At 49.5% G+C, this 11,905-nt stretch overlaps 1 protein-coding gene and 1 non-coding gene across 2 annotated transcripts; both read left to right on the forward strand.

Moving 5' to 3' along the window:
- The first annotated feature begins 1,820 nt into the window (after positions 1-1,820).
- On the forward strand, positions 1,821-11,891 carry CWF19L1 (CWF19 like cell cycle control factor 1). Its single transcript, XM_054288325.1, has 14 exons — positions 1,821-1,853; positions 1,970-2,054; positions 2,497-2,575; positions 2,904-3,005; positions 5,051-5,265; positions 6,303-6,421; positions 6,590-6,674; positions 7,202-7,342; positions 8,240-8,351; positions 9,063-9,142; positions 9,938-10,147; positions 10,534-10,653; positions 11,566-11,663; positions 11,747-11,891. The coding sequence occupies exons 1-14, from the start codon at positions 1,831-1,833 to the stop codon at positions 11,889-11,891; spliced, it is 1,614 nt and encodes a 537-aa protein (XP_054144300.1). The 5' UTR covers positions 1,821-1,830.
- Positions 10,232-10,372, forward strand: LOC128944961 (small nucleolar RNA SNORA12). Its single transcript, XR_008483843.1, has one exon. It is a non-coding gene; the product is annotated as a small nucleolar RNA SNORA12 (small nucleolar RNA).
- Positions 11,892-11,905: the final 14 nt, after the last annotated feature.

Here is an 11,905-nt window from a genome sequence, read left to right on the forward strand (position 1 = left end):
TGTTGAGGGGAGGCTGAGGGGTGGCACTGCTGAGGGGAGGCGGTGTCGGTGCGGCGGCGGCCCCGCTGACGGGAAGCGGTGGTGATGCCATGGCGGCGCCGCTGAGGGGAGGCGGGGAGCCGGCCATGTTGAGGGGAGGATGAGGGGAGGCACAGCTGAAGGGAGGCGGGGGACTGGCCATGTTGAGGGCAGGCAGAGGGGAGGCACCGCTGAGGGGAGGCGGGGGGCTGGACATGTTGAGGGGAGGCTGAGGGGTGGCACTGCTGAGGGGAGGCGGTGTCGGTGCGGCGGCGGCCCCGCTGACGGGAAGCGGTGGTGATGCCATGGCGGCGCCGCTGAGGGGAGGCGGGGAGCCGGCCATGTTGAGGGGAGGATGAGGGGAGGCACAGCTGAAGGGAGGCGGGGGACTGGCCATGTTGAGGAGGGGCTGAGGGGAGGCACAGCAGAGGGGAGGCGGGGGGGAGGCACCACTGAGGGGAGGCGGGGGGCGGGCCATGTTGGAGGCAGCCCGAGCGGCGGCCCCGCTGAGGGGCGGTGGTGGCTGAGCGGCGGCCTCGCCGAGCCGGGTGGCCGCGGCCTCTGCGCCCCTTAGAGAGCTTGTGATGGCGGGGAGCTCTTTGTTTGGTAGCCTCCACGGCCTGCTGGGGTCGGTGGGATCGGGCCGGCAGCGGGGCAGGAGCGGGGCGCACCCGGCCCCTCAGGGCGCCTTGGGGGGGCCTCGCTGCCTCCGTGACGCGCTGGAGCCGCCGCCGAGCGCGGTCTCCTGCCCGCGACCGCCGCGAGTGCTTTGGCCCAGTTAGCGCCGGGAAAATCAATTTTATGATTTTATCCTCCTCGGGTTCCCACATCCCGCCGGTAAACAATCGGCTCTGCTGGCTTTTAGGAGTGGGCAGGCCCTGACACAGTGTACCCAGAGCAGCTGTGGCTGCCCCTGGTTCCCTGAAGTGTCCGAGGCCAGGCTGGACTTTGGGGCTTGGAGCGGCCTGGGACAGTGGAAGGGGGTGGAACTGGGTGGGCTTTAAGGTCCTTTCCCACCCAAACCATTCCATGAATCTTTTGTGGTTCTTTCAGGCCAGGTGAGATGCAGAAAATAAAAAGTTATTACTTTACATTTCTCGTGCTTGTTGTTTGAAATGTGGAACGGTTCGGTCCCAATACCACAGAAGGAACGAACCCCAACAGCAGCGACTTAGATTTACAGACTTCAGATGGTAACATTGTAAAACCTTAATAAAAGTATATAAACATTTAATTTAGAAATCCCCTATAAAAGCTATTTGCAATGCATCGTTTATTTATAAAGCATTATTATAATAAAGTATTATAAAAGGTGTCAAAACCAGGAGAGCTTGGCTGGTGTTTACAGACTGATGAAGTGCTTGTTTTGGAACAGCTCAGCGTAACAATTACAAATACATATTGAAATATAGTATTTTATGGAAATATATTTATTATAAATACATGTCGAAATATAGTATTATCACATATAATGAACATTATCATAATTTACTAGTGTAAATAATCACCTGCAGTGATTATTTCAGTCACTTCTGAGACAACACCCCTCTCTTACCCCATGAGCTCTTCTACTTCTTCGCGGCTTTTCCACGTTTAGTTCCAGCACTGACTGGAGCACTCACACATCAGCCTGAAGACACCACACATCGGGAATATCCGCAATTCCCTGCGGACACCGGGATTTAAACTTCCCGGCGATTCCAGCTCGGTGTGTCAGGCTTCGGGCGCCGCCCACCCGGCAACCGGCGGAGCGCTTTGAGCGGCGCACCCGGAAGTGGCGGGAGCGGGAGGTTCGGCTCGAGCATCTTCGTGATGGCGGCGGCGCCGCTGCGCGTGTGAGTGGGACGGGACGGGATGGGAACGGGGCGGGACACGGGATGAGGTGGCGGTGGGGCCGGGGCTGGACCGGACCGTGCCATGTCGGCCGCTCTTACCGTGCGGTGTCCCGCAGGCTGGCGTGTGGAGACGTGGAGGGGCGGCTGGAGGCGATCTTCGGGCGGGTCCGCGCCATCCAGGCCAAGAGCGGCCGCTTCGATGTAAGGCTCGTGGGGCTTGTGGGGGGGGAGGTGGACGTGGTGCCGTTCCCGCGGGGGTCCCGTTCCCGTCCCGGCACGGCCGAGGCCGGAGCCTGCCCGGGGTGGGGTTTCCATACCCGCGGTGCTCGGGTGGCTGTTGCTGTCCAGTCCCTCCGTGACAGCCATGCTTCTCTTTCTGCTCGGTGTGAGGAAGGGTTTGCAGCCCCCCAGCCCTCCCTGCCCGGCCCCAAACGATTGTGTGGAGCTGTGATCTGTGCACAGAAGGCGGGAGAGCGGCTGCCTGTACTTTTAAACCCCTTAGATGTTGCGTTTAACGCAGATAAACAGAGAGGAATCTCTTCAGTTCAGCAAACCAAGTGCTGCTGAAACGGTGCAAACAAAGCCTTTGTGTGCGTGTTCTGTGTGTGGTGAAATAAACTCCTGCTTTATCTGCTGTTTTTAGATGCTTTTGTGTGTCGGGAATTTCTTTGGCTCCACTTCCGAGGCAGAATGGGCCGAGTACCGCACGGGGGCCAAGAAAGGTGAGGGAGGAGGGCGGTGTCACTCTGTGTCACTGCACGGGGGCTGGCACTGTGCTGTTATAGCAGTTATACTACAGGAGGGAAAGATGGCTCTGGCTGGAACACCCCTGCCTGTAGGACTGTGCATCATTTTGGGGTTAATTTTACACGAGATGTGTGTGGAGGAGCAGGGGTTGTTCCCTTCCTGCAGCTGTGGGAGCTCCAGCTTCACTCTGCAGGAAGGTTTCTTGTGCTGCTGCTGCCAGAGGGTGCTGGGTGGGGTTCCTGGGCAGTGTGGGCTGGGAGCTGCAGTTGAAACTCACTGAGTGCACGGGGTTCTCTCCCTCAGCTCCAATCCCAACCTACGTGCTCGGTGCCAACAGCCCGGACACCCTGAGCTACTTCCCAGACGTCAGTGGCTGTGAGTTGGCTGAGAACATCACCTACCTGGGTAAGGCTGCAGGGGCTTTGGGGTCAGCCTGTGCCTGCTGGGGCTCTCAGGAACCTTCTCTCATCTTCCCACTTTAACACCTCCTTTTTTCTGGGAGTTTTCAGTGGTATTTTTTATCCTGTGGTTCAGACTGGTACAATCTCTGTAAAAAGAAAACTCTTCTTCCTTGATTTGTGATTTTTTTTTTTTTTTTTCATTTCTCTCATACTGCTCATTCTTCTGCTGAGCAGAAGGAGTAGAGGTTGCAACAGCCTGTTCTTTGAAGTAATTTGTAACAGAGCGGGATGTTACAACAGTCCTTTGAATTATTAGAAAGCACTTCTTTTGAATAATTTTCAGTTATTCTTTTGAAATAGAAATGTGTTCAATTTCACAAAAAAGTGCACAATTATCAGGGTTTGTCCCTTGCTTTATCTCACTGCATGTCAATACTTAGAAATAAGGTTGTGCAGCTAAAAGACACTTCTGTTTGTTGGTCCAGTAAAAAAAAATGAAAGAGAGTGTTCTGAAATTTTTTACATTTTTATTCTTCTGTTAAAATTATTTCAACTATGTTTTTGCATTATCTAAATTGATAGATTTCTAAATGTAATACTGCTTTTAAATAAGGATATATTTTTCTTCAGAATTGTTAATTTTCTAAATTCACAGCTCAGCAAATCAGCAGTAACTCCATTTCTGTAATAATGAATTTGTATTTATTATCTTTGGTTTAGGAGAAGTTATTCTAAACTTCTTGCATTCACCTATGTGTAAGATAATATTGTCCTTCCACTCCTGCTTTTCCTTCAATTGAACCTTCTTCTCTGTGACTCAAATATTCATTCAATTTTATTCCAGACTCTTCTACTCCAGAATTCCTTACCTTTCTATTTTTTCTCAGTTTTCTTTATTTCAGAAATTATTTGTTCAGTCAATTCCCTTATTTATTCTTCTTATAGCATGCAGAGCATGCCTGTCTAAATTCACAGCTCAGCAAATCAGCATTAGCTCCAAGCCAATTCTGCCATAATAAATTTGTATTTATTACATTTGGTTTAGGAGAAGTTATTCTAAGCTTCTTGCATTTACCTATGTGTAAGGGAATATTGTCCTTCCACTCCTGCTTTTCCTTTAGTTGAGCCTTCTTCTCTGTGACTCAAATATTCATTCAATTTTATTCCAGACTCTTCTACTCCATCATTCTTTACCTTTCTATTTTTTTCTCATTTTTCTTTATTTCAGAAATTATTTGTCCAGTCAATTCCTTTATTTATTCTTCTTATAGCAGGCCTGTCTTATTCCCAGAGCATGCCTGTCTAAATTCACAGCTCAGCAAATCAGCAGTAGCTCCAAACCAATTCAGTAATAATAAATTTGTATTTATTATCTTTGGTTTAGGAGAAATTATTCTAAACTTCTTGCATTTACCTGTGTGTAAGGGAATATTGTCCTTCCACTCCTGCTTTTCCTTTAGTTGAGCCTTCTTCTCTTTGACTCAAATATTCATTCAATTTTATTCCAGGATCTTCTACTCCCGAACTGTTTACCTTTATATTTTTTCTGAATTTTCTTTATTTCAGAAATTATTTGTTCAGTCAATTCCTTTATTTATTCTTCTTATAGCATGCCTGTCTTATTCCTAGAGCATCTGTCATATTCCCAGAGCATGCCTATCTCTGTAGGGAAGGTTTAAATGTGATTTTGCTGTGTGCTTGTACTGCAGTAGCAGAGGTAACAAGCGAAGTGTAGCAAAGCTAAAAGAAAAAAACAATTTCTTTCCAGAATTGCTACCAGGCCAAAACTATACCAAAGTAGAGGCACTTGGATGTGTGATTGCTGTGGATGAGTTTTTGGGAAGCAGGGTGGCAGGGAGGAGGGGGAGCACTGGGGTTTGTCTGTGGGCAGGCTCGGGTTTGCGCTGTGGCACCGATCGATGCCATCGCTCTGGGCACAGCGCATGAGCTGCCTGTGGGGGTGACAGCAGTGACAGCCAGTCAGCACTGCTGCTGCTGCCCTGCCCAGGGGACTGTGGCATGCTCAGGGCTGTGTGTGTGTCCCTGCAGGCCGCAGGGGTGTGTACAGTGGCTGCTCAGGGCTGCAGATCGCCTACCTGAGCGGCACTGAGGCGCAGCAGCAGCCGGAGCCCGCGCACTGCTTCAGCGCCAAGGACGTGGCTGAGCTGAAAACCTCTCTGCTGGCAACCCCAAACTTCAGGGGTGTGGACATACTGCTGACCTCCCCCTGGCCCAGAGATGTGGGCACTTTTGCCAACAGCACGGTGAGTGTTCTGTTCCTGGGGTTTCACTGAGCATTGCCTCTCTGCCTCCTCTCAAAGTTCTGGTCACCCTCTCCAAGGGCTTGAGAAAGCTGGGAGTAAAAACAGGGAGAGAAGATGTTCTGGTTCTTGAGAGAAAATTGAAAGAAGGGGGGTTTGTGAGACTTCAGGGCATTTTAGCTGTCCCTGCCACTTTTTGTTTTGGTGTTGATTTCCTTAAGTGTCAGTCAGACTCTCTCCAAGTGCTTGAGAAAGGTGGGAGTAAAAACAGGGAGAGATGTTCTGGTTCTTTAGAGAAAACTGAAAGGAGAGGGATTTGTGAGACTTCAGGGCATTTTAGCTGTCCCTGCCACTTTTTAAGTGTTTGGGTGTTTATTTCCTTAAATATCAGTTAGACCCTCTCCAAGTGCTTGAGAAAGCTGGGAGTAAAAACAGGGAGAGAAGACGTTGTGGTTCTTCAGAGAAGAAGGACTGAAAGGAGGGGGATTTCTGAGACTTCAGGGTATTTTATCTGTCCCTGCCACTTTTTAAGTGTTTTGGTGTTGATTTCCTTAAGTATCAGTCAAGTGGTCTGGTTCTTCCTCAGTCTGGATTTTGAGGGTGTTGTTTCATTTGTGTCCAGTTTTGTTGTGTTAGTGTTCCTCAGCAGAAGTGATTTTCAGATGATTTGAAACCTGTCTGCACAGCAAGGCCACACATGTGGCAAAAGAACATTTTTTACTTTCTCTCAGATTTTTCAAACATCCAAAAAGAGTTACAATCCTCAGTTTAAATGCATGAGGAACCTTCCCTTACAGCATGATAACCAACCCTGCTGCCCTTGGGGGTTGTAGAGAAAGATTTGTTGGGATGTTGTGGCTCAGAAAGAAAACTCAGATCTCAGAAGTTCCCATGTAGTTGTTCTATGTCATTCTATGTTTGACTTCCCTTGGCATGAATTTTCTGGGAATGTACTCACTGGAGTGTACAGAGAAGTATATTAAACTTGTCTTTTCCTGCTCTTGGAGAGGTTTAAATAAAGCTTGGTTTGTGTTTTGTAGGGAGAAGTAGATACCAAGAAGTGTGGCTCCAGGCTGGTAGCAGATCTAGCTGCAAGTCTCAAACCAAGGTACCATTTTGCTGCCCTGGAGAAAACCTACTATGAAAGACTTCCTTACAGGTTTGTAAAATCATGTGAAATCTCATTTCTTTTCAAGTAAGGGTTCAGTTTTTAAGGAACACAGGAGGATTGGTGTGCTGTCTGAATGTCTTCATGGCAGGCAGGGGTTCTCCCACTGTCCTTTCAATACTTTATGTGCCATTACAGCCAGGTTTTGCTTCCTTACAGGAATCACGTGGTGCTACAGGAGACCCCACAGCATGTCACCAGGTTTATTGCCCTTGCTGATGTTGGCAATGCAAGCAAGAAAAAGGTACTGACACCCTTGAATCTTCCTTCTTTTCTCAAGTACAGTAATGGGGCAGTGAGAGCAGTTAGAGGACAACATCAGGCAGCTAAAAGCTTGGCTGAAGTGGAGGTATCTGTCTCACTTGAGTAATAGATATCACTCTCCTGTTATGTCAAAGGGTAAGGGCTGCATGTGGTGTTCTGAGGCACAAATCACAAAAATAACAAACTTCTGGCATGAGGTTTTTAACCTGTCCCTCTTCTCCCCTTAAGAAAGTTAAGGAACATTGGTTGGTAGTTAAGGATGCACAGGATCCAGGCCTGGTAATAAAAAAGGCCAGAAGGAAGGCCTGGAAACAGGCAGGGGCCAAGGATGCACTGCATAAACTCCTGGGTGGGACCCTGGCACAGGGGCTGTGTTTTTCCAGTTTTTCCATGCCCTGCCTTGGCACAAACACTGATGTGCTGAGGGGTGTGGAGCTGTTCTGGGGTGTGTTAGTTCATAAATGATGGCAGGAGGTGCCTGTCCCTGATTGCCTGTGTTTGTTGCAGTACCTCTATGCCTTCAGCATCGTGCCCATGAGCTCCATGGACCCTGCAGAGCTGGTGAAGCAGCCTCAGGATGTCACTGAAAATCCCTACAGGAAACTCAGGAAGGAGGCTCCCAAGAGCAAAGCCCCTCTCTCTGCAGAGGTACTGCCCTGTGCTCCTCCCCCTGGGCCTTCTGCTTCACTTTCTGTGCTCACAGCACTGCTTGGCTTTCCCTTTGGGATATCTCTGTCCAAAACTCAGTGCTCACAACACTGCTTGGCTTTCCCTTTGGGGTATCTCTGTCCAAAACTGCTGTGGGGACAGGCTGAGGGTGTTCAGCCTGGAGAAGAGAAGGCTCCAGGGAGAACTTTTTGTGGCCTTTGACTCCTTAAAGAAGGATATAAGTAATATGGGGACAAGAGTTTTTTCCTCTTCAGCATTAAAGCCTTCTCATGGCATTTGGCTCTATGAGATAACTCAGTCAAATGTTTTCAACCTCTGGTGAGTCTGTGACTGGTTAACATCTCTAAGAAATAAAGCCATTCTTTTGGCACTGGCTGGCAGATGAAAAGATTTGAATAATCCATAAAATCTGGCAATTCTGAATGTTTAACATAAGGCTAATTAGGAGAGCATGATGATTTGGGGCAGCTCTCCCTGAAATTTTTTCCTGACTGAAGCAGGCAAAGTCTGCTGCATTACTAAAAGAACAGGTAATTCTATTCCAGGGTATTCAGAAGGCATTTCTTCCTGGAAAGGGTGCTCAGGCCTTGGCAGGGGCTGCCCAGGGAGTGCCATCCCTGGAGGTGTCCAGGGAAGGGCTGGAGGTGGCACTCAGTGCTCTGGGCTGGGGACAAGGTGGGCATCATGGGGATGGTGGGGACAACTTGGATTCCATGGGCTTGGGAGGGTTTTTCCAGCCTCAGAGATTCTGTGATATTGATGCTTTTCAAAAGTGGTTCACAGCTCTTCAGGAAAAACCAAATTCTTGTATATCCTGTCACTTTCTGTGATGCAGTTCTAACTGAACATCCTGTTCACTTTTCATTTCCTAAACAGGAAGAACCAGCCTGTCAATTTTTCTTTGACTTGAACAAGCATCAGGGAAGGAAACGTCCCTCAGATGGAAAGGAGAGAGGGGACTCCCAACCTAAGCAAGCCAAGAAACCCCGTAAGTGTGAGGATGATTTTTCCCTGAGCTCTTCCCTCGAGGCTTTGGATGAACCCCATCACTCCAAGTTGTTCCTCAAGCTGTTGTGCTGTAGGTGACAGGGCTAGAGAGCTCTGTCACTGCCAGCTGCTGGGGGGATGCAGGAGGATGAAGGGCCCCTTGTTTCCAAGGGAAGACAGGCTTCAGCAGGTGAAAGAAGAGCATAGTTTCAAAGCTCTTTGGGTCTGTGGTTAGTTGGGCTGGTGGCATTGGTTGGTTGTGGTTGGGCTGATGGCATTTACATTCTGAACCAGACACTTCCAAAAAGCTCAGCTCAGGTATCACAGTTTGGGTGTGAATCCAGGTGTTTTGGGTGTGATGGATAGGCCAGAACTGACAAGTGTGTTTGACAGCATCTGCCCTTGTCTTTACTGTGCAGTAATTTTACCTCATTTGGATTTGTTTGCTTACATTTGCTGGTGTTTTCTTATTAGTGAGCTGCAACTACTAACTCCTGGAACTACTAAACTCCTCCTTCATTAGGTTACAGCATTCCAGGAGAATGGCAGTCAGCAGGGTCTGGCTGCCACCACCTCCTTTCTTGCTGGAATGTCCCTGGCCAGAGCTGTGTCCTTCTGACACCTTCAGCACTTTATAAACTGGGAAATACCAGGTTGTCTGTGTTCTAACAAATATCCCTTCTTCTAATCCTTATTTTCTTTCCCGACAAAGCTCAGCCCACAGGGCCCTGCTGGTTCTGCCTGGCCAGCCCAGAGGTGGAGAAGCACTTGGTTGTCAGTATTGGCACACATGTAAGTACCTGCAGCATGGGCTTTGCTAGGTCAGAATCAGGCTAAGACATGGCAATACAAAATACCAATCTCCAGTTTTAAATTTAAAACAAACTTCTTTTGCAGCTGGCTTTTGGGTTTGCTTTCAGTTTCTTTGCATCTCCTTTACAAACACATAAACTCGTAAAAAGTCGATTCCAGTGCCAGAACACTTTTTGCTGTGCCAGCCCCCTGTTACCATCTGGCAGAACTTTTCCAACTGGAAGAAAGCTGGAACCTGCTTTGGCAGCAGGATGCACCAGTGCCAGAAATCTCTGGGATGGCTGGTTATGGATTTGTTCTATAGAGATGGAAAAATGGTGTCTTCAGGATGTACTTCAAAATGTTGACTTTGAAGCTCAGTCCATCATTGTTTTATGCACTTTGCTCAAAGTTACTGCTCCTGTACAGCATAATCCACTTACAGGGACAGGTATGTCCAGTGGTTTAGTTTACATTTTTAAGTGGATTTTTGTGTCAGAATAAGAAATTCCTGCCTCATTGGTGAAGTTCACTCAGCAGCTTCCCTGCACACAAGGCATTCAAAAGATACTGTTTTTTTTTTTTTTTGTCCTTTGGCAGTCTCTTTGTCTCTTTCTCATTCCTCTAGTGAAAAATAAATTAAATATAAAAATAAATTCAAATAAAATGGCTAATAAACAATCCCTAATAAGCAACACAGAAGACTCTCCTGTTCCTGAGGCTACTCAGAATGAGTAGTCAGAGTGTAAATTCCTACAGCACGGTGAGTAACTGGTGTGTGTTGTTTCACTCTAGTGCTACCTAGCCCTGGCCAAAGGGGGTTTGTCACCTGACCATGTCCTGATTTTGCCAATTGGGCACTATCAGTCAGTGGTGGACTTGTCTTCAGAGGTGCTGGAAGAAGTCACCAAGTACAAGGCTGCCCTAAAGGAATTTTTCAGGAGCAAGGGGAAGAGATATGTCCTGTTTGAAAGAAACTATAGGAGTCAGCATCTACAGCTACAGGTATGGTTTGTGTGTCACTCTGGGAAAACATAAACTTGCACTGAATATAAACTCCAGATGAACTGAAAGAGCCATTTTGGGGTTTTTTGTGGTGGTTGCTGTGTGTGGCAGCTCTGTAAGTGTATCAGAGCTGTGTCAGAACTACCACAGAGATGAGAAAGGAGAGGGCTGTGCTGACAACTTTCAAGCCTGGAGTTTTCAGCTCTCTGTCCAGCTCCTACAGGACAAAAAGTCTCATGAGTTTAAGCCTGTAGAGATGGGTGCTCGCCTGTCTTGTGTGATGAGGCTGAGCTGTACTGAGGAGCCACGAGCTCCAATGATGCACTGATGGCTTTCTGCAAATGGATTGTCTTGTCTTCTTTTATGGAAATGTCCTCCCTCTGCAGGTCATTCCTGTCCCTCTGGACCTCTGCACTTCTGAAGACATCAAGGAGGCCTTTATTACACAAGCCCAGGAGCAGCAGATTGAGCTGTTGGAAATCCCAGAGCACTCGGATCTCGCGCAAGTACGGGGCCAGATTTCACCTCTTCACTTCCCCCTGTCCTGCCCAAGCTGCTGCTCCCCTCTGAGCTCACTCTGTGGGGTGGGGTCAACCTGTTGGAGGCAGAATCTCATGGGCTTGATTGGGGGATGTGCCAGGATTCTGCTCTGGGAGAAGTTCCCATGAACAGCAGATGATTTCTCAGCTGAGAAATGGAAGCGTGGCCTAGTCCTCCAAGAATGTGTTGTACCGGGCTGGGGTGACCTCACTGAGGTTGGGAATGACCAGACCTGCCTGCTTCTCATTTAGTCACTCACAGCGGAATTAAACCTCAAAATACCATAGGTGATCCCAGCAGGAAGTGACCCACTGCTCCTTCCTCCATGGAAGGTATTGTTTGAGCTCAGACTCTGATCTCAGGCAGTTTGTGGGGTTATTTTTACAAGTTTCCTCCCAGGAGAGAGGACCGTGGCATGGGGACATCTGTGTCCCCAGCCCCTGAACTGGCTCTGCCTGTGCCCTGGTGGCCCTTCTCAGAAGGGTGATTAGGAACGAGCTGTCCAGGATGGACATTGGAAGGGGCTGTATCGGGAGGACAGTGGAAAGGGCTGCCCAGTAGGGACATTGGAAGGGGCTGCCTGGGGAGGGGACATTGGGAGGGGCTGCCTAGGAGGGACATTGGAAGGGGCTGCCCAGTAGGGACATTGGAAGGGGCTGCCTGGGGAGGACATTGGGAGGGGCTGCCCAGGAGGGACATTGGAAGGGGCTGCCTGGGGAGGTGGTGGAGTCGCCAGCCCTGGAGGTGTTTGTGGTACGGACTGGCATGGTTGTTAGTGCCACGGTGCAGTGAACGAGCTGGTGATCAGTCCTAGGTTGGACTAGATGGTGTCAGAGGTGTTTTCCAGCCGATCTGATTGTGTGGTTCCCGTGGTGCAGGTGGCTCAGCCGGGGGTGCCGTACTTCTACGTGGAGCTGGACACGGGGGAGAAGCTGTTCCACCGCATCCGCGGCCGCTTCCCGCTGCAGTTCGGCAGGTGCGTGCCCACCCCGCTCCCGAAATGACATCACTGTGCTATCACGGTGACGTCACGGTGACGTCACGGCGCTGTCGTTGCAGGGAGGTGCTGGCGAGCGAGGCGCTGCTGGCGCAGCCGCAGCGCGCGGACTGGCGGCAGTGCGCCGCCCAGCGGCCCGAGGAGGCGGCGCAGGCCCGCGCCTTCCGCCAAGCCTTCGAGCCCTTCGACTTCTCCCTCCGCGACTGAGGCGGCGCTGCCGG

Source organism: Melozone crissalis, unplaced genomic scaffold (assembly GCF_028551555.1).
Source record: "Melozone crissalis strain CALT ecotype California unplaced genomic scaffold, PUWL_Pcris_2 ptg000062l_1, whole genome shotgun sequence".
NCBI classification, from domain to species: domain Eukaryota; kingdom Metazoa; phylum Chordata; class Aves; order Passeriformes; family Passerellidae; genus Melozone; species Melozone crissalis.